Genomic DNA, 27,964 nt, shown 5'->3' on the forward strand with positions numbered 1-27,964 from the left:
ACGATGCAGAAAGCTACTTGGGGAGAGAACACAGGCCTATGTTGAGAACCGAGCAAGGAGGCTGCGAACACATAGGACAAACAAGGAAAGCCTTAAAAGCCCCCAGGGAATCTGGATGTTATTCCGCAGGCAAACAGAAACCACCATTTCTGAGGCGGCACGAAGATCGGAGGTACGCATTAGGTGGAACTAATCCGCGTGCTTTCAGAGAAGACCTCAGAGAGCCACGCGTGCTGTACGTACCAGCGGATCGCTGATGATCTCCCTCCAGAAGTGGCACACTAAGCTCACGTTCCAGTAGAGATCTTCCACAGGGAGGAAAGCAAAGATGTGCCTCAGGACCTCACTGGGCAGGCTGCCCATGTGGCTCTGGGGTTCCTGGCAAGGCAAGGTCCCCAGGAGCCCATAGTAAGAGTCAGGAATGGGGTCAGGACCGACATCTTCCACTTCCTGGCTGGGTTCTCCGGACTCCGCAGAGGGCCGGGACACAAAGTCCTCTGCTTCCTGCCTGGCTTCCCGGGGTCTTGGGCATGACAGGAGCGAACGATGCCGTGGCGTTTTCTTAGAAGCCCCGTCCCACTGACTGGTCCCTGTTGCTGGATTCCTCTCGTCCTCAAAGGACCGGGACCGCTTCCTTGCAGGCGGCGCGGACCCTGACGAGCCCAGTCTGGCTTCTCCATCACCTTCTCGAGGCAGGGCACAGTTGCTCTCCGCGGCAAAGATCATTTCCCCCTCCGAGTCCTTAGAGGTGTCCTGGCCCACAGAATTGCTTTTGGCCATGTCATTGGTGCGCCGCTGCTGGCCAGCTAGGAGGAATTCAGTGCCGTACCTTTGACATCCTTGACCTGTATGGAAACCCAAACAGGATGAACAAGAAATGGACAGTGACCGCCGACCCACTGTGGACCCAAACGAGACCGGCTAATTTTTAATTAACGTGTATTAACACAGAGAAGAGAGGAGGATAGATTTAGGTCGAGTGATTACATACATGGCTTAATTGAAAAAATATTTCCATGTGGCTCTATCATATAGTCAGACACGTACACGGAAAGAGACAAAGGCCAGTCTCCGGCTGGTCTGAGGACCACATTCCACCTCGCAGTATGTACAAACTGAACACCTGAATGGACAGACAAAAAGTCAACAGCTGCTCACGTGGACACACCCACTAACAAAAACTCACTTCTGGCTCGCTCTTACAACAGAAAATTTAAGTTTGCATGAGTAGAAAAGGCTTCACGTTATTATTAGTCAGGAAAACCTACTCCTTTGACTCAGTTAAAATCCCTTTATGTTTTTTTCTTCCTGTGAAGCGAACATATTAATTTATCTTAAAATAAAAAGAAAGGAGTCAATATCCTTTTCATATTATCAGAGTGGTATCTAACCTAGTCCACACATTTATTCGATAAGTATGTATGCAGCACCTGTGATTCTGAGACAAATAGAAAGTGACACATGAAGATAAAAAAAAAAAAGGAAAGAAAGGGGCGCATGGGTGGCTCAGTCGGTTGGGTATCTGACTTCGGCTTGGGTCATGATCTCATGGTTTGTGAGTTCGAGCCCCATGTCAGGCTGTGCTGGCAACTCAGAGCCTGGAGTCTGCTTGGGATTCTGTGTCTCTGACTCTCTCTGCCCCTCCCCAACTCACGCTGTCTTTCTCTCTCTCTCTCTCTCTCTCTCTCTCAAAAAAATAAATAAACGTTAAAAAAAAAAGTGAAACATGGAATATACAGTCCCTGACCTCCCAGATTTTTAGGCACTTAAGGGAGTCCAAATGGTGATTTCACACATCACCGATGTATTTTAAACCCTCAGTAATATATACAACAAAATACATGACTCCTTCCTGAAATGGCTGTAGCCAGAATTCTTACTTTGGAAAATAAGAGAGTGGAACAAAACTAGATTTAGCCTTAACAGAATTTATAGAATTTAATATTTTCTACGTTAGGTGAAAAAAAAGTATAACTGATTCTGGGGCAATCTGATAGAAACCCAGAGTTTAAAGTCGATAGGTCTGGGTTAAATGCCGGTATTTTCCAATTGTGGGATTCAATCACACCAGTATCTGGAGAGACTGCCACATGCTGAGTGCTAAAATTCTGCACGGAAACATAGACATGATAATGAAGTCTTTGTCAGCAAAGAACTCACAACACAGAGAAGCTGAATATACACAAAACAAACAAAAGATCACCACTGGGTTTAAACTGCCTCATTAGTTGGTTACGGCAGTTCCAAAAGTGATAAACATATCAGACAATATTTAAAGATGACTAGGTAAGATCTGAGTTGGATTCTGAAGTTAAATCAAAGGGAAATAATGCAATCAGGATTACACTAACAGGTATTAGTAACAAAAGTAGGGTTTCGTTTGGCATAGAGAGGGATAATAAGAAAACCAAACTACCAGAAGTAGAACTTGCATGTAATTAATAAGTATTGGGTGATGGCCAAGTCTGAGCCTGCGTCCAGGATGGTAAGAGGGGAACATTTCGCTGCAGTGGCATGACAGAAAATGGTACTCAAGAATATTAACTTGATGATGTATTTTCCAGTTGATTTGGAATAAAACCTAACGGCATGGAGATAGGTTACTGCAGCAGCCCGGGTACAAGGCGACAAAGGGTGCAGCCTACCATGAAAGCACTAGATGAGGGGACCTTCTGGAGAATACTAATGGCCCCAGTGGACTTACTGACGGACTACTGAAAGTCAGAAAATCGCAGTGGTTTGACGCTGACGCACGTCTTCTGCCACGTTGTGATTAAGCAAGCTAACGGAATTCATTCAGCCACGTTTTCCTGGGGCTTTTACCAACCATACATAGTGGATGGAATTTTCACGGAAATTCACAAATAATGAAAAACGTGTCAAACTATTGCAACAAGACTACAAAATAACAGCAGGGATATTTACAAACACCAGGAGATACTCAAAGGCCACACACGCTACAGATTCTGAAATGGGAGGTATTTTGGGAAGACATACCCCTAGTCCCTCTTTTTGTTCTGGGTCTAGGATAGAGACCGTGGTTCGGGTCTCTGTTGGTCCATCTTTGACCGAAGGGCTGGGTCACAGCCAAGTGACTCCGAGCCAAATGTTGGCAGTCGATGGCTGTAAGATGCTTCCGTTTAAACCGTCTCACTGTTTTGTACCAACAGGCAGAAAAAATGGGACACTCGTTAGTTATCACCAACTCTACAAGCTAGCCAGCAAATTATACTTAACTTCCAGAACCACAGTCACTGTGGACCACCCCAGCCAGCCCTCTCCTTCGTCCCTAAATTCCCATCAACTTTCAGTCATTTTACAGTTTTCTTAGCATTTCTTCCTTAGAATTTAAGGAAGAACCCGAAAATAAGATCCTAAAATGATTCTTTTTATTTATTATACCTTGTGAAAGCCCTGCTCATGAACTGTTTATTCAAAAGGAATTTACCACTAATGGATAAATTAAGATCTGGCATCTCTTCCTTGACTTCAGCCAGGCCATTGATGTTCCCATAATAACCATAAATATTTCAGAGTTGGCTACACCTTTGCAAAAATAAACTCATTTGTCATCCCCTGTGCATACTAGCTTCTCTGAGTCCCAGAAGCAGAACACAGTGACTAATGAAACAGTCATTGTAAATTCCTTGAGGGGACCACGATGTATGCCTCTCCGCCCCCAGAGCATGTCAGTATTGGCATTGATGTAGAAGACAGGAGCAAAGCCCCCAAGTAGAAGAGAATCAGATACACTCTGGAGGATCTGCAGAGGAGGAAATTTCATACCCTCCCTTAGCAACGCATCACAGCACCAACTGTGCCTAGAATTCTGTCTCAGGGGTATTGACATTAGTAGCTTTACATTAATCGTTTCCTATCAGGATATTATTTTCATGTTTAACTGAGACTTCATGCCTCTGTATCTGTTAACACATAGAAGATCTAACTACCTCCTTATGGCATTAAATAGAATAGTTAGACTACTGTTCAGCATTTTGATTAGTTACATTTAAAAAGAAAGAAAAAGGGGAGAGAAAAGACAGGAATAGATAGGACAGAATTAAAGTTGTCCTTTCCAGAAGATGGTCAAGAAAGAATAAAAGCGGTTTTCACAGGTCCTAAAAATACTCATGTAAATCGTAGTGTCAAATGCCAGAAGCTCACTCAACATTTAAGCATGAAAATGTCTAAAACCAAGTCACTGAGGAGTATAACTATAGCACAATTTGTTTGTTTTTTTATCATTAATCCCCCTTGGCCCTTAACTTCTTCAGAAATGATCCTTCCAAATTTCAGTTCATTCTTTGAAGGCTTAACAGAAGTTTAAAAAAAAAAAAAAAAATCTTGGGCAATCCCTATCAAAATGACACTGGCATTCTTCACAGAGCTTCACAATCCTAACATTTGTATGGAACCAGAAAAGACTCTGAATAGCCAAAGCAATCCTGAAAAAGAAAACCAAAGCTGGAGACATCACAATCCCGGACTTCAAGCTGTAATCATCAAGACAGTATGGTACTGGCACAAAACAGACACATAGGTCTGTTTTCAACAGAATACAGAACCCAGAAATGGACCTACAAACGTATGGCCAACTAATCTTTGACAAAGCAGGAAAGAGTATCCAATGGAATAAAGACAGTCTCTTCAGCAAATGGTGCTGGGAAAACTGGACAGCGACAAGCAGAAAAATGAAGCTGGACCACTTTATTACACCATACACAAAAATAAACTCAAAATGGATAAAATACCTCAATGTAAGGCAGGAAGCCATCAAAATCCTAGAGGAAAAGGCAGGCAAAAACCTCTCTGACCTTGGCGGCAGCAACTCCTTACTCAACAGGTCTCCAGAGGCAAGGGAAACAAAAGCAAAAATGAACTATCGGGACCTCACCAAAATAAAAAGGTTCTGCATCGCGAAGGATACAATCAACAAAACTAAAAGGCAACTTGATGGAATGGGAGAAGATATTTGCAAATGGCATATCAGATAAAGGGTTAGTATCCAAAAATCTACAAAGACCTTATCCAACCCAACTCCCAAAAAAAGAAGAAATGGGCAAAAGACCTGAGTAGACACTTTTCCAAAGAAGACATCCAGATGGCCAACAGACACATGAAAAAATGTTCAACGTCACTCATCATCAGGGAAATACAAATCAAAACCACAATGCGATCCCACCTTACTCCAGTCAGAATGGCTAAAATTAACAACTCAGGCAACAACAGATGTTGGCGAAGATGCAGAGAAAGAGGATCTCTTTTGCACTGCTGGTGGGAACGCAAGTTGGTGCAGCCACTCTGGAAAACAGTATGGAGGTTCCTCAAAAAATTAAAAATAGAACTACCCTATGACCCAGCAACTGCACTACTAGGTATTTATCCAAGGGATACGGGTGTGCTGTTTAGAAGGGGCACATGCACCCCAATGTTTATAGCAGCACTATCAACAATAGTCAAATTATGCAAAGAGCCCAAATGTCCATCGATAGATGAATGGATAAAGAAGATGTGGTACATATATATACAACGGAGTATTACTCGGCAATCAAAAAGAATGAAATCTAGGGGCACCTGGGTGGCTCAGTTGGTTGGGCGGCCGACTTCGGCTCGGGTCATGATCTCGCGGTCCGTGAGTTCGAGCCTCGCGTCGGGCTCTGTGCTGACAGCTCAGAGCCTGGAGCCTGTTTCCGATTCTGTGTCTCCCTCTCTCTGACCCTCCCCCGTTCACGCTCTGTCTCTCTCTGTCTCAAAAATAAATAAACGTTAAAAAAAATTAAAAAAAAAATGAAATCTTGCCATTTGCAACTATGTGGATGGAACTAGAGGGTATTATGCTAAGCAAGATAAGTCAGAGAAGACAGATATAGGACTTCACTCCTATGAGGAACTTAAGGTACAAAATAGATAAACATAAGGGAAGGGAAGCAAAAACAATACAAAAACAGGGAGGGGAACAAAACATAAGAGACTCTTAAATACAGAGAACAGAGGGTTGCTGGAGGGGTTGTGGGGGAGGGGATGGGCTAAATGAGTAAGAGGCATTAAGGAATCTACTCCTGAGATCACTGTTGCACTATATGCTACTTAACTTGGATGTAAACTTAAAATTAAAATTTTTTTTTAATCTTGGGGCACCTGGGTGGCTCAGTCGGTTAAGTGTTCGACTTTGACTCAGATCACGATCTCGTGGTTCGTGAGTTCAAGCCCCATGTTGGGCTCTGTGCTGACAGCTCAGAGCCTGGAGCCTGCTTCGGATTCTGCGTCTCCCTCTTTCTCTCTGCCCCCTCCCCCACTCACTCTGTCTCTCAAAAATAAATAAAAATGGGGCGCCTGGGTGACTCAGTCAGTTGAGCATCTGACTTTGGCTCAGGTCATGACCTCACAGTTCATGAGTTCGAGCCCCGCATCGGGCTCTATGCTGACAGCTCAGAGCCTGGAGCCTGCTTCTGATTCTGTGTCTCCCTCTCTCACTACCCCTCCCCCACTCTCGCTCTCTTTCAAAAATAAACAAACATTAAAATAAATAAGCAAATAAATAAAAACATTAAAAAAAATAGCCTCATTCACGCTTAGAGGCAAAAAATGAATGTGAGCTGTGTCTATATTAAAAAAATAAAATGTACTTGAAATTTTCTACATTGAAAAAAATAAACTTAGAGTCTGATTATTCTCTTTTTGTATGTAAGCATGACTTTACCACCTCTGCTCCAAACCCTTCATATAACAAAAGTCAACAACCTAATCATTTTTGCCTGAATGGGGACCTGTGGTCTGACTGGCAAAGGAAGGTAAAGAAGGAAAAGAAGGTAAACAGTAAAAAACAGTAAAGGTGAAAGAAGGTAAAGCTACAGTGCGCTTTCCAGAATACTGACAAATCCTGGTCCCCAATTCGGGTGCTCCGTGTACACCAGGTTCAGCTGCACAATTCCAACCAATAAGCCCACTAACACTGCCCACTCCAAATGTATGACTGAGTTTGCTTTTTTAGCAATTCAAATATCCCCAATTGTTTCAGAGCCGGCAAATAGAATGTCTAGAATTAGAACAGGAGATAGGTGCAAAAAGTTACTAATAGAGAGTATCTTATTTAAAGAAGGTGAAGGTCTACTGCCAAAGTGGCCTGGAGAGAGGGGGAAAGCTGTCACAGGTAAAGTCACAAAAGAATAAAAGGGACATCAAACCACTCGTATCCATACGACTCAGGGCCTTGGGGCCAGCTCAGACGTGCTCAGCTAACCGGTACGAGTCAGGTAAAGGAAGACTTCCAAAAGGCAAGAGACACAGAACCAGTTCGAACACCGGGGCCAATCAAAGGCTTAGATGCCCACCCAAGTCTACAATATACCCCTAAATTCAGCCTTCAGAAACTTTTTAAAAACTTTTTTTCAATGTTTACTTATTTTTGAGAAAGAGAGACAGAGCATGAGTGGGGGAGGGGCCGAGAGAGAGGGAGACACAGAACCCAAAGCAGGCTCCAGGCTCGGAGCTGTCAGCACAGAGCCCGACGCGGGGCTCAAACTCGTGAACCTCGAGATCATGACCTAAGCCGAAGTCAGACACTTAACCAACTGAGAAACCCAAGCGCCCCTGGAAACTGTTAAACCAGACAGTAGCTGACAGCAGGTGTGTATAGACGAGGTACTAATACAGACGCCACTCACCCTGGAACTTTTTCTGTAAAAGTACCTGAGAATGGCTTCATCCCAGCCTTCCCCAGCTGACTAACTATAACAACGATGCCATAATGAGAACACAGAGGCACTGATAATGACCATCAACCAGGTAGTAATGCCTTAAACACATGCCCAGGAGTCAAACCGACAAGAAGTGTGCTCCAAGCAGGTAAGGAACTAAGTCTTTCCCGCTACTGTACCCTCTGCACACAGCACCTGTTCAACAGCCAGAGGGTGAAGGAGGAGGAGAGAGCAGGGAAGCAGTTAGGTTGGGGGGCACAGGACCCCAAGCTCCAAGATCACAAGGAATTGGCCACAGAACTGCCTGCATGTGGAACTCAGCAAGGGCAGACCACACAGGGGGGGCTCCTAAAGGCACTGCCCCAGACAGACAAGAGAACATCAGGAATACCCAAAAGGAACTGTTTGTGGAAAAGCAGGCAATATGGACAAGGTAGGTATTTATTTTGTAAAAATACGTCAGAATCTTAAATGTTTGTGGAGAGAATAAAATGTATGCAGAAACCTTACAAAGGCACAAGAGCAGAGGAAAGACATTAACAGGTATGAGGGGAACACAGTGCCCTGCTTCCGCAGGGTTCTGGTATATTCCCGTGTATTCTGGCGTGAAGCCATCATGGAGGAAGCTACAGTTAAGAGCGGCGGTAGGAACAGGGCGCCTAGGCCAAGAGATCTGGCTTCTGGACATCGCCCATCTGAAATGGCGTCCCTGAGCCCGTGACTGCCTACCTGGGAGCCAGAGCTGACACTCTGACTGGACTGACACATCACAAATTACTTGTCGGACTTCAGCGAGAAGTCAGAAAAACTAGCCTGTTATTTTCTCTGGCCCTCAGATCTCGGAGACATGACGCGCCGTGACCCACTGCACTGAGAGCCAGCAGCCCTGTGTCCGGCTACCCTGGAGTCCAATCCTTGAACTAAAGGGCTGTGTGACACCTTCTCAGATCCGGAATCAGAAGACCGCCTCCGCCTGGGAGGGGCAGTAACCACCGAAAGCCTTGACTCCCTTATCCTTAAAAACGGCAATACGATAGCCTGCCACGCTGAATGCACAGGATGGTGCACCTGAATGCTGAGGCCCAAATGAGACAACGTACAGGAAAACACTTCATGACGTCCCATCGAGGCTGACATGTGAGGATGAGAGTCCACCACACCAGGGCGTCTCCTGAAAGGCCCAGGATCCACTGTAACAGCAGGAGGGTTCTTGTGAGAGGGTAAAAAAAGATACCAGAGCAAAATTCTAACCACCTCTCCATTCTTATTAACAAGCCAGCGGTTCAAATATAACTTTTCGAAACAGAAGCTCAAATGCTGCCTCCTCCTCCTGAATCACCCGAACCTCGCGGCATGCCTCCCTCCTCTGACTGGCAAGCGCGCGATGCTCCCCTTATTGTTTGAAGCTGCTGGAGAGTCTCTAAGGAGCACAGGTGGAGAGCGCTCTGTGACAAGCTCGCAAGGTTAGGCCCGTGCCATAGGGGTCCCCTGCACACCACAGCAGGCGTCTGCGCCCCTCTTCGGACCCTGGCACAGTGACTAACAGACATGTATCATCTCCCTCATGCCAGGACAGGGAAAGACTGAGAACGTACGAAAGTCGTTTTGTCACCCAGAACTCTGCCTGTTCCTACACTGCCTTTTCTGTCATGGCTTTCGTACAGCCTGACGTGTCCCCAACCCCCACTCTCATGGCCCCCCTTTCGAGTACCCACAGCTCAGACCGCGAGCACCTCAGGTTCCCACTCTCTGCTGTCTGACTTCGAAGTGGTGATTACCGGGAGGAATTATGACCTTCACCCATCATCCAATCTCTGCACAGATGCCATTCTGTCCTGTGCCAGGCCCGCTGACAGAGGCTGGACCCTCGCCAGCCTCCCCGGAACTAGTTATTCTCAACCTCTCCTAGACTAGCAGCCCCTCTAGGGCTGAGAACCCACTGTATCACCTTATCCCTCAAAGTTCTGAGGACAACTCCTTGCAAGTAACAGACCTTCCGATACTCGATGAATGAGAAACACGTGGCTGTGGTTCCTCAATCCTGTTTTCATCTGTCGGCTTCACTCCAGGATCTCTGCTGCACGACAAGTCACAGAAAGCGAGGTGCTTTTGGTTTTGTGGCAAAGACAGTGGTTTCTCTTCTTCCTCAGTACACAGCTCGTCTAACACTCCTCTGTCTCGACCACGGCTGGGATGTCACCCTGACTGAGCTGAAGCCAGTGGCATGTGAATAAATGGGATGGGTGCCGGGGCTCCTGGCTGGCTCCGTAGGTTAAGCATCCGACTCTTGATCTTGGCTCAGGTTGTGATCTCGCTGTTTGTGAGTCCGAGCCCCGCGTCAGGCTCTGTGCTCCTGGCACGGAGCCTGCTTGGGATTCTGTCTACCCCTTCCTCTGCCCCAACTCGTGCTTGCTGTCTCGTTCTCTCTCAAAATAAAAATTTTTTAATTACATTAAAAAAAAAAAAAGGGACGGGTTCCTCTTCCAGGTCAGGACCACAAGACCTCTCAGGCTTACTCCTCCATTCTGTGCCCCTCTTCCAGTTAATGGAGAACTGGACTCCCTAGGGCATCCTTAGAAGCCCCATGTTCAAAACGGAAGCATTTCCAGCAGCCTCGGTCCTTGGATGACTGCTTTAAAGAATGCCACCCCATGGGGCGCCTGGGTGGTGCAGTCGGTTAAGCTTCCGACTTCAGCCAGGTCACGATCTTGCGGTCCGTGAGTTCGAGCCCCGCGTCGGGCTCTGGGCTGATGGCTCAGAGCCTGGAGCCTGTTTCCGATTCTGTGTCTCCCTCTCTCTCTGCCCCTCCTCCGTTCATGCTCTGTCTCTCTCTGTCCCAAAAATGAATGAACGTTGAAAAAAAAAAAAAAATTTAAAAAAAAAAAAAAAAAAAAAAAAAAAGAATGCCACCCCATCTCCCACTCTCCGATACTTACACACACACACACACACACACACACACACACACACACACACACACGCACGCACAAAGTGAAACCACCTCAGACTGTTAGAAGATGGAGAAATGAACTCTGATTGTCCTTACATGTTTGGACCTGTCACTGCAGCCAAACCTACTTTAACCGGTCGAGGATCATCGAAATTAACATGAAGTACTTTCTTTCTTCCTCTACATTACTAACCAGAAATGATAACAGAAAGTCCTCTAAAACTTGCAGGTTACAGACCTCAATGGACAAGATGAAGATACTAAGTGCCTCCAATTTCTGGAGGAAAAGATTGCGAAATAACTGCTTAAAAAAATAAACAAATCTATTCCAATTCTGTGTCTCCCTCTCTCTCTGCCCCTCCCCCATTCATGTTCTGTCTCTCTCTGTCTCAAAAATAAATAAACATTAAAAAAAAATTAAAAAAAAAAAAATAAACAAATCTAGGTAACTCTCTAGTACAAGGTACCTGACCGGAGAGACTGCTCAGAACAAGAGCCACAGAGGGCAGTCCTGCTACTAACTCACTGCATCCCCGAACCTCGTGTTGGCTCCCCATGAGCCTCCGCTTTTCTCGGAGGGGCTCTGTGAGGACGGACAGGTGGGCACTTTCCCTCTCGGGCTTCTGATGGAGGCAGCGGGGGTGTGCTGCGGTGTGACGACAGGGGTTCACAGCTCAAACTGCAACTAAGGACCCAATTTAAACACAGTTAACGGAGTTACCTCCCCAACTTGAGCACTGCAGAAAGTGTTCATTCGAGCCAGCAAGCTCCTGCAGTGATAAAACCACCCCCCTCATATCTTTGAGATACTGGTAACAATTATTCACATAACTACGTACTTCTTATGTCTCGTAGGCAAATTGTACCACTACTGCCGTTATTTTATCGCTACTATATTATCACCAACTGTACGTTAACAGGTCCTCCCTGCTGGACTGAAAGGTCTGTATTCTAGGGGGAGGAGGGAGGAAGGAGGGACTCACTCAGCCCTGCACCCAGCACATATTGTTCCATGAGTGACTGCGACTAAACTAACAAATGCACAACCACTGCGCTGTTTCCCTCAATAAAAGTTTGGTTCTTCCTTGGCTCCGAAACCCTCCCCTACACCTCACAGCTTCTAAGTGCTTCGTAGCTGCTGAAGTTCCTTCACACATGCCCACTGGAACTTCACGCAATGCTACGACAGGGCCACGATTTCACGGGGGGCTCAGACAAGGCTTGCTTCAAGTCACAATGCGGCTTGCAGGTGACGGCACGTAGTTCTTCTGACTCCCTAAGGGGCAGTGTTCTTTCTACTGTCACAGTCTGCCTTCCATAATCAGAAAGGTTTAAAGCAGCTTCTAAAAAAAAAGCAGCTTCAGGTTTAATTTCTGGATCACTTTTTTTTTTTTTTTTTTTTTTTTTACTCACTGAAATGTCATAACCAGAGATTTAATAACAAGCAAGTATTTAGGAAATGTTAGCTGAAAGGAAAATATCACTAAATACGGTAAGCTCAAAATGGAAAAACTTCAAAACAGTTTGTCCCCATTAGCACTACAAGAAACAAACACAGAAAGAAAACACTCCGGGTCTAGCTCCTATGACACAGGTCCCTCCCACCGCCACATCCTGCTTCTCCCTAAACCCCAAAGGCCCAGGCCCCCAGGCTTCATCTTCCTCAGATCCTCTCATGCCCCACAAACACCTGCTCCCCACGGAGAGACAGCACTCACTTGTTACAGTGCACAAGGACGGAGATGCAGGTTTCTCACAAGGATACGAAGGAACGGTGAAAGAAAAGGAAAAATAAGACAATGATGGCTATTTACAGACCAGAATACATTTTCATATATTTGAGACGCTTGTTCTATTGTCCATTCATTCCACGACCACTTTTAAGTACTCAAGTATCTACCATGACCCAGATTCATTATAAACACCGTGAGGGCTTCCTCTCTGAGTATCTCTAATGTCAAATGCTATTTTAACATTTTTTTGTTTTTTTTTTAATTTATTTTTGAGACAGAGAGAGACAGAGCATGAACGGGGGAGGGTCAGAGAGAGAGGGAGACACAGAATCTGAAACAGGCTCCAGGCTCTGAGCGGTCAGCACAGAGCCCGACGCGGGGCTCGAACTCACGGAGTGTGAGATCGTGACCTGAGCCGAAGTCGGCCGCTTAACTGACTGAGCCACCCAGGCGCCCCTCAAATGCTATTTTAAACAGTGAGCACACAACACAGGAAAGATTTTGCCTGCCCATAAGGCAGCCCACAAAACAAACACAAGGTACCATACATAAGGCAATATAAATGCTGCACAAGTGCACGCACGAAGGGCTGTGGTAGTAAAGGGGACAGAGTAACAACGTTGAAAAGGGCTTTATGAAGTGTTCAGCCTCAAAAGAGGAGTAGGATTCAGTAAGGCAGGAGAAACAGTATGTGCAAAAAACACAGGAAAATAGCACAGCATTGGTGTGGTGCGAAATCAAATTTCATTAGAACAAGAAGTTCACGGGTGGGGAACAAGGCTGGAAAAGGAATTTAGAGGCACAGAGTGCAAAGCATTAAATATAACACTAAAGGAATTGTGGGCTTTAGTGTAGGAGATTCAGGGGATCATCCAGCGTACCAGGCGGTCAATGTACAGTCAAATCCACACTCCAGAACAGTAATCCTGGAAGCTGGGTCCAGAGGATGGGTAGGCACAGAGACTGCCAGTAAAATAAGACAAAGTCACTTCCCTAACCGAGACAAGAGTTGGTAAAGGCCTGGGAGCAGCAGAAACAGGGAGAAGGGGAACAGGAAGGAAGTTCAACACCTCTTTTTTGACAAGACTGAAAGAGATCAAAGAGAAAGAACAACAAAGGTAACTGACATTTCTGAGTGGAACCCAGTGGTCAGGTCAGTAACCATGTTAAGGAGTAAAAGAGAGATAGTGTTTTTTTTGTTTCACTTGCCTTTTCCTTGAAGGGGAAGATGAAAGTTTCCGGTTTTGAAAACAGTAGTTTGTTTGTTCTGTTCTAAAGTTACCTGTGAAATGCCAGGTTAAGCTCCAGGAAGGACTGGTCCTCAAAAGGCATGAGAGAGACAGTTGAAGCTCTAAGACGACGTGAGATGCTCTGATGACAGATAAATTTCTAGGAGTAAGTGATTTCACAGCCCAAAGGGCACAGACAGAATCCAAATTCAGCTTTCAAATAAAATCAGCCTGGGAAGGATAGAGGGATATGATGAGCAGAGAACAGACGATGGCAACAAATCTGAACGTACAGTTCTAAGACCAATACCAATAGCGTTCATGCGCTCCCAGATCACAAAAAGATGTCAATTATCATGAACTGATGACCAAAGCTGAATGCTACAGCACCACGAAATACGACATAAGGAGAGCAGACAGCCACGTAGCAAATCACAATGCCAGCACTGACTATGTGAGAAATGTGACACTAAACACCAGACCACAAATTCCAAAGCCTGCACAAAAGGAACGGGCAGTCCAACTGGGAAATCAGCGAGACCCAAGCACAGCTCCATCTGTTAGCATACTATAAAGATTCCTCCCCTCTACACCAAGCTTTTGCTCTAGAAAATTACAAGGGCTGTGGTCATGCTCATGTCCATTATCATCTAGTTATCTAGAGGGGGATACGGAAGCTGGGTTGCTGAAGAACCTAGGAGAGGCAGAATTAATTGCGCTGGGCACTAGTTACATAACCAATTCTCTGGGTCTGAAATATTCTTATTGTGCATCTGTGTGTGTCCCCCCATTTTGTTTTTTAAAACAGGGAAACTGGAGACATAAGGCAAGAAAAGGTGAAGCCGTGTGCAATTAGGATGGGGGAGGGCATTAGCAGCAAAAAATAGGAAGTTACTAGATGTTCAACTTCCATTTGCACCAAACCAACGGCTGTAGTAAAAGCAATGCTGGGCATGTTCTAAAACGTCTTGCATTTCAAAATAATTGGATGCCTACCTTTTGTTGAAGTGGCAAGACGTAATGTAACAGTAACTTTGGCAAAGCTGATATTGGACCCACTTCTGTCTCCAATGACTACCCATATTACTCAGTAAATGAACCAAATTCAATATGCTCATTAGGAAAACGGGCTTGTTTTCATGGGTCCCTAACCAGAGGTCTTTTTTTTTTTTTTTTTTTTTTTTTTTTTTTATCTCCCTTAATTTATTCGAGCACAGCTCCAGGAACCACCAGCTAGGAGCTACCTTTGTTCCAGAAGACTTTACTACCTGTAGTTGCACGGGGGAAAGGACTTCTTTAGGCCTCAATTTCCACACCTGTGACGATGCCTTACAGGCTTGTTTGCAGATTAGATAATTAACGTAAAGTACTTTACCACACAGCACAACACAAAAATGTAAAGCCTCTTTCCAGGCCTAGCAAATAGCAACTTTTGGACTGAAAACAGCAGAAGGTTTAAGTGACTAGTAGCCAGTAAGATCTGGCTAAGAACTCAGTACCTGCCCTAATCTCTCCCATCACCCGATACAGCCTGCTTAGATCTCAACAAAACAAGTTGGAGGCCTTCCCACCTCACCCCAATTTTCTTAATATCCAGAAAAGGGAAGGGAGACCGCAAACGAAAGAGTGGCAGAAGGACACAATCAAGTGACTCGCCCAAGGTCAAAACACTAGGGCAGAAAAGGCAATGCTGGCTTGCCAGCCACCGAGGCCACGTCCCCCAAGACTCGGTCCTCAACAACCGACGAGGGGCGACCAGCTGTCCCCTCCCCGGGCCACAGAACACAGTGTGGGGGCGCCCCTCGCCCTACTGCGTGCACGCCCCGCCGAGCCCCGGCAGAGCGGCGGCCGGCGGCGGGCACTAACAACTCCACCGCTGAGCTCGGCCCGGGCCCCGGAGGCCCCCGCGGCCCTGCTCCCCGCTCCGCGAGGCCGGACCCCAAAGCAGGACCCCCAGAGGTTCAGTGTCCCCACGGCCGGGCCCCGCCCGCGCTCCCTGCCACGTCCGCTGCCTCACGCACTATGGCGCTCCGGACCCGGGCTCCCGCCGCCACCACCGCCGCCGCCGCCGCCGCCGCCGCCGCCGCAGGGCCCGGGCCACCCGGCCTCCCAGTCCCAGCGTCCCCAGCGCAGCGCCAGCCCGAGCAGGCCGCCGACTTCCTCCGCCAGCTCCGCCCTAGCCGCAGCCCCGGGAAGAGCCCGTCGCCAGGGCTGACGGACGGCCTGCACGGCCAATCGGAACGGCAGGAGGAGGGGGCGCGCTGACGGACTGCTCCAGCGACCAATCGGAACGCGCTCCAGCAGGGGGCGCGGCTACCGCTGGCAGGCTCCGCCCCGTCCGTGCTTCCGCTGGGGCCGGGGAGGCGAGCGGAAAGTTTCCCAGAGTTCCTCCGAGCTCCCGGGGACCAAAGGAGGGGTCGCGGCGGGGCGAGGGGCTGGCTGAGGTTGGGTGCGGGAGGGGTCGGGGGTGGGAACGCGCGGGGGCCCACCCCCTGGCTGAGGGCCCGCGGCGGCCCCCAGCTGGCTCCCTCGGCCGCGGGGCCGGCCTCCTCCTCCGGGCGGCGCTCGGGCCGGGGGGACCCCGCAGCGGCGCGCAGTGAGCGCGGGCCCGGGGCGGGGGCGTCGGAGGCTCCCGCCCACCTGAGGTGCCGCCCCCAAAAGAAGCCCGCGCGGGCTGCAACCTGGGAACGAGCCGCGCGCCCGTGAGCTCGTCCGCAGCGGCCCGCCCGGCGAGTCGCCCGCTGGAAGACTGGCCCCACGCGGAGCAGCGGGGCCGGGTGGGTGTGGGGTGGGGGGCGCAGGGCTGGAGGGCCCCGGACGCCCCGCGCGGCCATGGCGGCGCCCGGGGACCCGCGGCGGCCCTACCGGCTAGCGCAGGAGGGCCGGCTGTGCGCCCTGCGGGAGGAGCTGCGGGGAGCCGGGCGCGCGAGCTGCCCGGGGCCCGCCGGGGACACCCTGCTGCACTGCGCCGCCCGCCACGGCCATCGGGACGTGCTGGCCTACCTGGTGGAGTCCTGGGACATGGACATCGAGGCCGCCAACCGGGACTACAAGCGGCCTCTGCACGAGGCTGCCTCCATGGGCCACCGGGACTGCGTGCGATACCTGCTGGGCAGGGGAGCCGCGGTGGACTGCCTCAAGAAGGCCGACTGGTAGGTGGCTGGAGTTCCAGAAAGATCTCTCCCCCGTCCCCTTTTCCGCAGAGTCCCAGATTCCCGTGTACTTTGTCCACCTCGACCCCATAGCTTCTCAGCCTTCCCCGACAGGACAGATGACCCACTGCGACCACTGTTCCTACTCTTGCGGGGTCAAGTGCTCCAACCTTGTGTTCCAAACCCGTTCTCTTCATGAAAGAGTATAGAATACGATCAAACAGGGGATTGTCTGTACCCTGTATAGCTTGAGCCTCGCCTAGCTGCATGAGTACACCAGTGTCATTGTTTGAACTTGCTACTTTGAAATAGTTAAAGGTGCACAGAAGGTTGCAAACAAAGGTTGCTGGAAGCCCCACAAGCCCACCCCCCCAGCTGCCCCTAAAGGTACCATCTTACACAGCTGCAGTACGATATCAAAACTAAAACTGACGTTGCTGCAGTCAGTGTACTCATTCAGATTTCACCAGTTGTAAGGACACTTGAGTGTGTGCCGTGCTCTGTGTGATCTTATCACGGGAATAGCCTTGCATAACTGCCTCCACAGTCCACATACTCACCTGTGCCATCACCCAAACCAGCTGCATTTTGTTAGAGCGACATTGTGTTCAGTACTCACTACCTGGGCCTCCTTAGGGGTTATGAACAGCCTAAGATTCATAACGTAATGAAGTTCCTGCCTGCAACAGATTCCTGATCTGACAGAAGTATGAGCCACGGCAGATAGCCTTATAGTTAAATAAAGTGTGTCTTGCCCACTGGGATGGGGGAGTCTGCATGGGTATGTGTTGAGGGCTGCACTTTGGCCATGACTTAGCACAAGACTGAATTTCTGCTGCTGCTGGGCAGTAGGTCTAAAGACCTTAACAAGAAACACGTTACCTCATACGTGCCTCAAAACAATTCTGTGGGGAACCGGCCTCCCCTCAAAAAACCATTAAAGGGCAAGGTTCATTTGACGATGTATTTGGCAGGTATAGTCCTAGGGAGGCATTTTTGCCCATTCTCCCCTTCCTGGCTTTCTGCTGTACCTTCCCTGCTTTTCCAATCCTCATGCCTTGCTCAAGATTCTTCCCTCTGTGAAGTCTTTCTGGAAGGTTCCAGTCTTCATTTATTTGGGTTTCCCCCTCTTACTATCACTACTACACCCTCCCCCAAAGTGTGGGTAATAAATTAATATCATAACAATCTTAGGAGCTAGATCCTAGATGAGGCCTTGGAGGTCATCCAGGTATAGTGAGCTCCCCGCTGTGTGCCAGACATGGGTTCTAACCCCTGGGAATAAGGAGGTAAGTAAGATCTGCCCTTGCTTTCCAGGGGTTGTGTCTTCCTCATTTTGCAAGGAAGAAACCAGAAGCTCATGGAATTGAAATGGCTCATCCAAATCATTTATGTGGCAGAAAAGGAAGGATAGAGCCACCTCCCTTGACATTCATGTAGCTTATTCCCATAACTGTGGACACAAGTCAGTTCAGAAACTTCTTATAGTCACACTGTTTGGTTTGTGTCACCAATGTGTGCTCCTCATGGGGAGGCACTATGTCCAATGTTCTTTTTTGATGCCTTCTCAGCACAATTTAAGAAACAGTTACTGATTGAAGTAAATGGGATAAGTCTGGCAGGGTACCTCTTACACAAATACTACAAGACAGACTGTGGTTTCGATTCGCTCTGTCTCAGTTCAGTCCCATAGTGTAAACTAGTTCAGAAGCGGGCCTGCCTCCTCGCTATTCCCCTCCTTCAGGTACACCTATTCTAGGGGCCTCACAGCAGGCAGAGAAGTTGCCCATCGAAGCTGTTTTCCTGCTTCCCAGACCCCCGAGTCCCGTAGGTTTTCATCTCTGCCAAGGACACGTGATTTTCTGAAGACCTGGTCGCACGCTTCTAACGTCTCAGCTGCCCTTCCGTCTGATGGTTTGTCCTCATTGGCCTTAGGACCCCACTGATGATGGCCTGCACAAGGAGGAATCTCGAGGTGATCCAGGACCTTGTGGAACATGGCGCTAATCCACTTCTCAAGAACAAAGACGGCTGGAACAGTGTCCACGTTGCCAGCCGAGAGGGGGACCCTGTGATCCTCCAGTACTTGCTCACTGTTTGCCCAGACGCCTGGAAGACGGAGAGCAAGATCGGGAGAACCCCCCTGCACACGGCAGGTACGGCCAGGAGCCCTGCAGGGACGCATGCGTAGATGTGCAGCCACTTGGCCTGACGCCGCAGAACGCCTTCTAGTTAGAGTCGCCCACGGGGGTGGGGTTTGGAAACTAGAGGGCCAGGAATAAGAGCAGCTTTGGGGCATCTTGGCACACAGTTTGCTGTCCAAACTAATGGAACGTGGCGCAGACATTCTTCCTCGCATTCATTTGCTTTTCCTGTATATCTGTCCAATCCTCCCCAGTTTCCTAGACAGAAAGCTGGTTCTGTGCCTTACTGTCTGACCGTGGACAACGAACTTAGTCTTTTTTTTTTTTTTTTTTTTTTTTTATTTATTTTTGAGACAGAGAGAGACAGAGCATGAACGGGGGAGGGGCAGAGAGAGAGGGAGACACAGAATCGGAAACAGGCTCCAGGCTCTGAGCCATCCGCCCAGAGCCCGACGCGGGGCTCGAACTCACGGACCGCGAGACCGTGACCTGAGCCGAAGTCGGACGCCCAACCGACTGAGCCACCCAGGCGCCCCCGAACTTAGTCTTTTAAGTGAGTTTCCTCATCAGCAAAATCATGACCGTAATGATGCCTGTACCACAAGGTTGTTGTAGACTTCAAGGAACGTGATGTACATAAATCCCTTGGCACAGTGCTTGATGCACAGTGAGCACAGAACAGCTGGGTGTTGCTATTTTCAGCATCTTCTTACGTTGTTACTGTTTCGGGCAGGATAAAAAGAGACTGTATTTCTGCACATCATCAGCAGCACCTACCGTAGTGCTGACCATGTAAATAAATGTAGGTGCTTGTAATTAAGTACCTGGGCCTGAGTGTATTTGACTTATCCAGTGATAATGTCAATAAAAACTTGGGGCACAACTGAGTGATTATCCTTAAATCTGAATTGCCTATTTGTAGATTATTTTTAATTAGTGGAAAGCAAAAAGTGCTGTGGTATAACACAGATATTAAAGACCTCAAAAGTCCAGATCAAGACATTTAGAAAATAAGGGCTCCCGGTGGCTCACCCAGTTAAGCACCTAGCTCTTGATTTCAGCTCAGGTCACGATCTCACAGTTTGTGGGCTCAAGCCCCACTTCGGGCTCTGTGCTGACAGCGTGGAGCCTACTTGGGATTCTCTCTCTCCCTCTCTTTGCCCCTCTCCCACTCACTATCTCCCAAAAAAGAAATAAACTTTAAAAAAAAAAAATTTAGAAAATAATCTTCAGCCTTCTGCATAGCACATTGAATTAGAATACAGGGCTATAGTTTCTCAAAACATGAATACCTGTGACACGATATAGTTTAGGAAATACGCATACAATTATTACGGCCACAGAGAGCAGTTAGAGACCAAGGAATTCTTTCTAAAACTTTATAAGTGAAGGGCACCTGTCGGTTAAGCATCCTACTCTTGATTTCAGCTCAGGTCATGTTCTCGTAGTCATGAGATTGAGCCATGCTTTGGGCTCCATGCTAAGTGTTGTTTAAGATTCTTTCTCTCTCACCCTCTGCCCACTCATGTTCTCTGTCTCTCTCAACTAAAAAAAAGGGGGGGGGGGGGAAGCACTTTATAAGTGAGTAGAAAAACTTTTCATTTTGCTCTTGAATTGTTTGACTAGTTGCCATAGAAACTAGAAACAATCAGCACCTAGCCATTCACAAAAAGTGGTGGAGAACAGATAGTTGAAATCTTTATTATCAAGTTTGGTTGTCTTTAGCAGGAGAATTACATTCCTGGTTATTGTGTTGTGGATCACTATTAATAGGTTTGTCTACGATAATATGTTTTTCCTACACAAAAACTGACCGGCCCTAAGGAGTTGCAGCACAAAATTGAAGAGAAAGTTTAGGACTGAGAATTTGCCATGAAAGTGCTTATAAAGACAAGATAATCAAATGTTGACTAGCAACATCTTTACCACTTACCCAGCTAAATTTTTATTTTTCTAGTGTGGTAACAGTGTATCTAATTACTGCTTCCCATAAGTGATAGCTAAAAGGACAGGGCAGAAAGAAGAGGAAAAGAAAGTTTTATACATGCACTAAAAGGATCTGACTCTCAACTCTCTTCCAGCAATGCATGGCTGTTTAGAGGCAGTAAAGGTGCTTCTGCAGAGGTAAGAACAAAACAGCAAATTGAACAAAGTATTCACCGATTGTGATGCTTAATATTGATACTGTAAGTAGAGCTCAGAAAAATTGCTCAGAAACTACAGTGCGAAAAGAGAAGTGAACAAAGAACATAAGATAACTCAAAGAATATGACACAAAAATAGCTGACAACCATAAGGGGGAAAAATCATCCATGTATCTGTTCATTCGACAAGGATTCATGTCTTCATTCGTTCAGCATCTAAGCTCTAAGCACTATGCCAGATGCACGGGCTACAACAGAAGCCAGCCAGCATGGGTCCCCCCTCATGGAACTCACACACAGGCAGAGAAGACACTGTTCGCATCCTGTGAGTCTGATGAGTGCCAGGAATTGCAGGATCCCTCCAGGAACATAAGACAGGGAGACCCAACTTGGCCAGGAGTGTGAAATCTTGGCCCCAGGGATATTTAAGCCATGATCTGAAGGAGGCTGAGCGTGGGAGGTATGGCAGCATTCCAGGGGTAACAGTACCTGGGAATGCTCGGAGCAGAGAGAAAGCATATGTGTTAGTAAGCTGAGAGAAGTTCAGGGTGTGCTGATACCTAAGGAGTGAAGGGAGGACAGTGCGTGATGAGGCTGGAGAGGAAGACTGGACTCAGGTGGGGCTGTGTGAGACTCTAGATCTTATTCGAAACGTATAAGACCCCACTGAAGGGTTGTAAGCAGAGGGGTGGGTGGACGGCAAAAAGAAGTTTGCATTTTTTAAGGTCCTCTGGTTGGAAAACAGAGAGCAGGTAGGAAGGGAAGCAGGAGTGGGTGCAGTGAACGTTGGGAGGCCGTTACAGTTAAACAAGAGAAATCGTGGCTGTACTAAGATGCTGACCGTAGGGGTGGAGAGAGAGATTGGGAGATACTAAGGAAGCGGAATCAACAGATCTGGGTGAATAATTGGATCAAGGGAATGAGGAAGGAGAAGTCAAGGATGACAGGTTTCTCACTGAAGCAGCCGGCGGTGGTGCTGGTGCCATTTACTGAGACAAAATACTGCAGGAGGAGCAGGTTTGCGGGGAAGATGATAATTTCACTTTGGGACACGTTGAGTTGCATGTGCTTGTGAGGCACCCAAGCAGAGACATGGAGTGGGGAGCTACAGACACAGATCTGAGTCCCACAGGAGAGGTGTGAGCGGAGCTATAAATGTGAGCATCATGAACATAGAAGTGTTGACTGAATTCATGAGACTGGGAGAGGTTATCTGAGGAGATGATGTATAGTAGGAAGAGAACAGGGCTTCATGCAGTGCTGTGCAGGAGCAAAGGTCGTACGGTAGATGGAAGGGAGAGGAGAGGCCTCTGTGAGATCATATCGAAACTGTAATTTGAAGGAGAGGTTGGAGTTCACCTAGCGAAGAAGGGAGAAACGGTGTTCCAAGCAGAGGGGATCAGCAAATGCAAAGGCAGCAAAGAGCTAGGCAACTGGAGGAGAAGAGAATGACCACGGAGAGGGTAGGACAGATAGGACCGTGACAAAGGTAGAACAGGTGGAAGTGGGACCAAGAAGGTAGGAGAGATAGGACCCTGAAGGTAAGAATGGAAGAAGATAGGAGAGGAGGGAGGTCAGGTAAGGAGGAACGGAAGAAGGTGGGTCAGGTGGGAAGCAGGACCAGGACGAACAGAAGACCAGGAAGAAGGTAGGAACAGAAGACAGGATGGGTGGGAGGTAGGACAGGTAGGAACAGAAGGTAGGTCAGGTGGGAGGCACGACCAAGAAGAAGGTAGGAACGGAAGTTGGTAGGACAGGTGGATGTGGTAGGACTGTAAGGAAGAGAGGACCAGGAAGAAGGTAGGACAATTGTGACCATGGAGAAGATAAGAATGGAAAATGTTAGGAGGACGAGGGAGGTAAGACTGTGTTAGAAGGTGGAGGTGGGATTGTGAAGATGGTAGGAGTAGAAGAAGACCAGGTAGGAAGTAGCACAGCTGGGACCATAAGGAGGATAGAAACAGAGAAAGCTCAGGTAGGAGGTAGGACCGTGGTGATGATAGGAAGGGCAGAAGGTCAGTCCGTTTGGAGTCAGGACTGAGAAGAGGACGAGGAAGAAGGTGGGACTGGTAGTGCCGTAAACAAGGAAGATGGGAGGAGGCAGGTCTGTGGAGAAGGTAGGAAAGGAAGAAGGTCACCTTGGAAGCTGAATTAAGAAAAAGTAGGACAGGTCGGAATGGAAGAAGGTAGTACTGAGAAAGCAGAACCAGGAAGAGGATAGGCTGAAGGTGAGAACAGAAACGATAGGACAGTGAGGTAGGTAGGAACAGAAAAAGGCAGGACCCAGATGAAGGTAGAACAGGTAGGAGTTTGAAGAAGGTAGGACAAGTGGGTAGTAGGACTGAGAAGAAGGTGGGATGAGGAGGACCAGGAAGGAGGTGGGACAAAGAAGAAGGTGGGAGGAAGGGGATCAGGAAGGAGGTGGGACAGGAAGGAGGTGGGGTGTGGTGAGCGCAGGGAGGAGGGAGGGTTCAAGGAAGAAACTTGGAGAGAGGGGTGGATGTCACAATGTCCTGACCCCGTGGTTGTGACGTTTTAGATTTTGTCCTTTGTGATTGGCCCATACGAGTTTTAAGCAGGCATGGCCACACCCAGGGTACCTAAGAGAATGGATTCATGGGCAGGAGCCCAGGGGAGGAAGATGGGTCGGAGGCTGTGTTTCGGACACGGAACTGAGATTTTGGGAACAGCAGTTATGAGGGATCAGGGGTGACCTCCAGCTTCTGGCAGAAGAAGCTGGAAAGATGAGGGTCTGTAGGACGGGGAGGAAGGTCAGAGGGGGAGCGGAGGTGCAGGGGACAGTGGGCTGGCTCTGGAGAAAGGGGAGGGGAGCACGCTCCAGATTGTCCCAGCTCGTCCGCACCACACGTCACCTACCGTGGGTTTGGACTCCAGGGGCCAGTACCAACCAGACTGCAGGGACAGGTGTGGCTCCACACCCTTCATGGACGCGCTTCAGTGTGGCCACATCGACGTAGCCAGGCTGCTGCTGGAAAAGCATCAGGTACGGAAGTGGTTTTATGTCTTTGCTTTTTCCTACAAGTTTGAGCTCCGGGAACAACCAAGAGCATAGTTGTTCCAATCCCTGGTTCAAATCCCAGCTCCGCCACGGTCTCCCCAGGGGACCCCTTGACCTCCTGGAGCATTAGTGTTTCCGTCTGTGATGTGGAGACACACGTGATTTCTTCAGGGGGTCCCTGTGAGGAGTAGATAATGTAACACTGAGCGGCAGTCTCACTGCCCCCACTGGGTGCCCTTCTGGCTGGAGCGTGCCCACCTTCTGGTTGGAGAGCCTGCGAGGGTCTGGCACCAGCTGTGTTACCATCTGCCCAGAAAAACCTACAAAGTCCAAAGTTTTGCCCAGATGTCAGAAGGTCCGTGGACCGGGTCTCTTTGCTTCTTACCTTTGTTCTCCCCCCTCCCACCCCCCCATCTACCAGGCCAGCGCGTCTGCCCAGGATTCCCTGGGGGCGCAGGCCATCCACAGGGCAGCGCTCACTGGGCAGAACGAAGCCATCCGCTTCTTGGTCTGTGAACTCGGCACGGACGTGGACGTGAGAGCAGCATCAGGCCACCTCACTGCACTGCACTACGCGGCGAAGGTCGGTTCCTTCCCTGCGGTGGACAGCTCGCGGCCCTGTCTCTTTGGTTCCATCTCTGTGTGGGAAGGAACTGCCCGTGACCTGCCCCTGAAGTGTCCCTTAAAATAGAAACCTGCCCTTATTTGCCTCTGGGTAAAACCTCTACTCTCAGTAACGCCTGCGTTTTGTGTTCACGCCTGCCTTTCCGCCTTTGTGCCTTTCCGTTTTCAGGAATGTTATTCGAAGCCAAAAAAATTCATTCTGTGAAATTCCTAGTGCTCTGTCCGTACACTGGATTTCAGCTCAGATTTCTGTGAGGCTCTTCTGCTTCGAAAACGGTTAAGACGTGCAAAACGTCTTCACTAGAAAAGTGGCTCCTTACAGCCCCGTTTTAAGTGTTAGGAGTGTTTTGTGTATTATCTTAAGCGGCTTTACTTATTTTTCTGGCTGCAACAGGAATAAATTTTTTTCTTGTGAACTGCACTCTCCTGCCGGTGTCCCCCCAGGAGGAATTGGGTGGGGCGGGGGGGGGGGGTTGGGGTGGCCCTGGGGGCTCAAGCCAGTGGGTTCTAACACTGTAATGTGCAACCTTGACTTCCGCCTCACCGTGTACTGGCTGCGTACTGGCTGGCTGGCTGGCTGGACAGGAAACCTGTAAAGTGCTTGGTAAATGGTGACAGGAGCCGTAATAAGACTCCCATCCAGGACAGGCTGCTGTCTCTTCCTGTTTATCCAGCAACAAGCACATTTGCTTGGAGAGATCCCGGAATTGCAAGTTCAGTATAAATCCGGATATATACTCCTTACACTGAAGGAAACCCAGCTGTATTAGTCGATAATTTGGACCTAGAGGATAGATCCTCTGTATTTTAATAACCAAATGTCACCAAAATCTTTAACGATTTATACTTGCGAGCCGCACGCATCTTCCTTTAGAGGTGAGAATTCAGTGTCAGCAGTTGAGTATTTTAGAAGTACCTAGCGTGCATTATTAGCGTTGAATGCCTCACTTGTGTCCTTGTCACGGTGATAACAAGTGTATTTCAACACTCAGGAAGGACACGTGAGCACAGTCCAGGTGCTCTTAGCCTTGGGTGCCGACATCAACTGTAAAGACGCAAGAAATCGATCAGGTAGGCTTCTTACACATGCCTTGGAAGTTAATAGTAAACTGGATGTAAACGGTACACGGACTTTCTTATTAAAAACACTGGCTTTCATGTTACGCCCCTAGTAGCTCAGCAAGCTTTGTTTCGAATAACATCTGTTGGCAAAGCTGTGGGAACGTTGCTGTTACCATGGCAATGGTGATGCCTGCTGCTCATTGCCACTGTGTTGTTATCACCGGTATTTGAACCACAGCAGCGCGTGCGTGCACTGTGGACGTACTTTCTATCCTAATCCACGACGATGCCAGCTGTCCCAGTAGTACAGATTTTTCTTAGGTTGTCTCTCTTTCGAGTGTATTTGAAAACTGAAACCACTATAATTTCTTAAAGTTGGGGCTCAGAAAAATGCTTTCAGAGCTAATCCTCTGGATTCGGACATTAGAATAAACCCTCCCCTTAACACCCTGTGCTCTGGCGGCATACCTTGCCCATACGTTCATGATGCTTCAGAAACTCCCTCCGAGGCTGCAGAGGACAGTCACCAAGTTCAGGGACACAAGACTTTTCTCCGCAGAACACGGGATCCTGGGGCTCATGATGCCAGAAACCTTCAGTGCTAGTTTTCCAAGGGAAGGTGTGTCAGTTTTTCTTTTTGTCACATCATTCTTATTTATGGCAGTATTTCTTTTAAAATTTTTTTTTTCAACGTTTTTATTTATTTCTTTGGGGACAGAGAGAGACAGAGCATGAACGGGGGAGGGGCAGAGAGAGAGGGAGACACAGAATCGGAAACAGGCTCCAGGCTCTGAGCCATCAGCCCAGAGCCTGACGCGGGGCTCGAACTCCCGGACCGCGAGATCGTGACCTGGCTGAAGTCGGACGCTTAACCGACTGCGCCACCCAGGCGCCCCTATGGCAGTATTTCTACTTACACGGAAAATTCACAGAACTTTGAAAGTCTTTTCTTTGCCATTTCAAGTCTCCTGTTTCTCGTTCGTTAAATTGCTTGGTTGCTGTAGACAGATCTGTTAAGTCTTCTAAATGGTTGATGTTTTTAAAACCATTTCCAACCCAATCAGGTTAAAAGGAAAAATGTTTTGATCTAGTAGAGACAAAGGTGTAGAGACAAATTTACAGAATACAGAAATTCTGTGTAGCCGAAGGGGTGTTGTTTGTAGGAATAGCTGCTCCCCGGGTGGGCGTCGCCCCAGGGGTCCCACGCCAGATTTGTGTGGCCTCTGTCTCCACGCAGCCCTGCACCTGGCCTGCGCAGGCCAGCACGCGGCTTGTGTCGAGCTCCTTCTGCGGTCCGGGCTGAGGGACTCTCGGGACGACACGGGTGCCCTGGCTCAGCAGCTCGCGTGCGGCACGGACACCCTTCAGTGCTTCGACCACAGCGCGGTGTCCTGAGGGCATTTCTGAGGAGGACAGCAAAACGCATGGTGATTCACATCCTGCTTGGGGAGTTCAGTGAAGTCGGTCAGTAGCCAGCGGCCTCTGCCTCCCCTCTACCCCCGGGTCTTGAGGAGGCTGGTATCCTAGGTGTGACCCACACACGGGCAGATCTGGACTCAGGAGTGCCCCGAGTCTTCCATAATCTGGATTTCGCTTTTTCTGCCCTGCAAGTGAAATTAGATGATTATGAAGTCGGTGTCTGGAACCCTTAGAAATGCACGTAATTGCGTGAATACGGTATAGCATATGTATTTACACATATGTGTTCTACGGTTAATGCTATGGGGTAAGGCAGTGGTAAGAAGTGGCTATTTGTGTGAACCATAAAACATAACTGGCCTGTTTACTTTTTTCTTTTATTTACTTACTTCTTCAGAGAGCACGTGCGATACAGAGATAGAGGACGAGAGAGAATCCCAAGTGGGCTCCGCGCTCATAGCTCGGGGCTTGATCCCTCAAACCGCGACCCGAGCCAACATCAAGAGCTGGCTGCTGAACTGACTAAGCCACCCAGGCACCCCTGCCTGTTTACTTTCTTCTTTCATAGGCTTTTTCTTGGCCATGACATTGGTTTCACTTTGGTTTTGGAGCCAGGAAGGAGATGCTTCCAACCTGCTTACACGGACATTTGGGAGGAAATAATGAAAATGTTTCTATATTCTGTGCACTGCTAGTTAAGCTATGACATTTTAATCTTGAGGTTATTTTTATTAGGTTCTGTGTTGGCTTCTTTCGGGTAATAAATACACCTAAAAAAATGCATCTAAGAT

The 27,964-nt window shown here is 48.3% G+C and overlaps 2 protein-coding genes across 11 annotated transcripts in view; one reads left to right on the forward strand and one right to left on the reverse strand.

Moving 5' to 3' along the window:
- FBH1 (F-box DNA helicase 1) overlaps positions 1–16,458 on the reverse strand; it is a 217,246-nt gene extending 200,788 nt beyond the window's left edge. For 4 of the 10 annotated variants that reach the window (XR_015254064.1, XR_015254063.1, XR_015254062.1 and 1 more), the window contains exons 1-2: positions 2,998–3,153; positions 244–845 (exon numbers count right to left, since the gene is read on the reverse strand). Coding sequence is in view for 7 of the 10 variants with exons in the window: in XM_086715022.1 (XP_086571148.1) it covers positions 244–780 (537 nt within the window). In the remaining 3 variants the exon portion in view is untranslated. Of the gene's footprint in view, positions 1–243; positions 846–2,997; positions 3,154–13,589; positions 13,841–15,630 lie in introns of those variants that run through there. The other 6 variants (XM_086715025.1, XM_086715026.1, XM_086715023.1 and 3 more) reach the window with 6 other exon arrangements.
- ANKRD16 (ankyrin repeat domain 16) lies at positions 16,005–27,956 on the forward strand. The gene is made up of 8 exons (XM_086715030.1): positions 16,005–16,761; positions 18,697–18,917; positions 20,987–21,029; positions 23,945–24,053; positions 24,490–24,651; positions 25,685–25,763; positions 26,992–27,222; positions 27,571–27,956. Exons 1-7 carry the CDS (start codon positions 16,442–16,444, stop codon positions 27,147–27,149), a joined length of 1,092 nt encoding a protein of 363 aa, XP_086571156.1. The 5' UTR covers positions 16,005–16,441; the 3' UTR covers positions 27,150–27,222; positions 27,571–27,956.
- Positions 27,957–27,964: the final 8 nt, after the last annotated feature.

This window comes from Puma concolor, chromosome B4 (genome assembly GCF_028749965.1).
Source record: "Puma concolor isolate L17-30 chromosome B4, mPumCon1.1.hap2, whole genome shotgun sequence".
In the NCBI taxonomy this organism is placed as follows: Eukaryota; Metazoa; Chordata; class Mammalia; order Carnivora; family Felidae; genus Puma; species Puma concolor.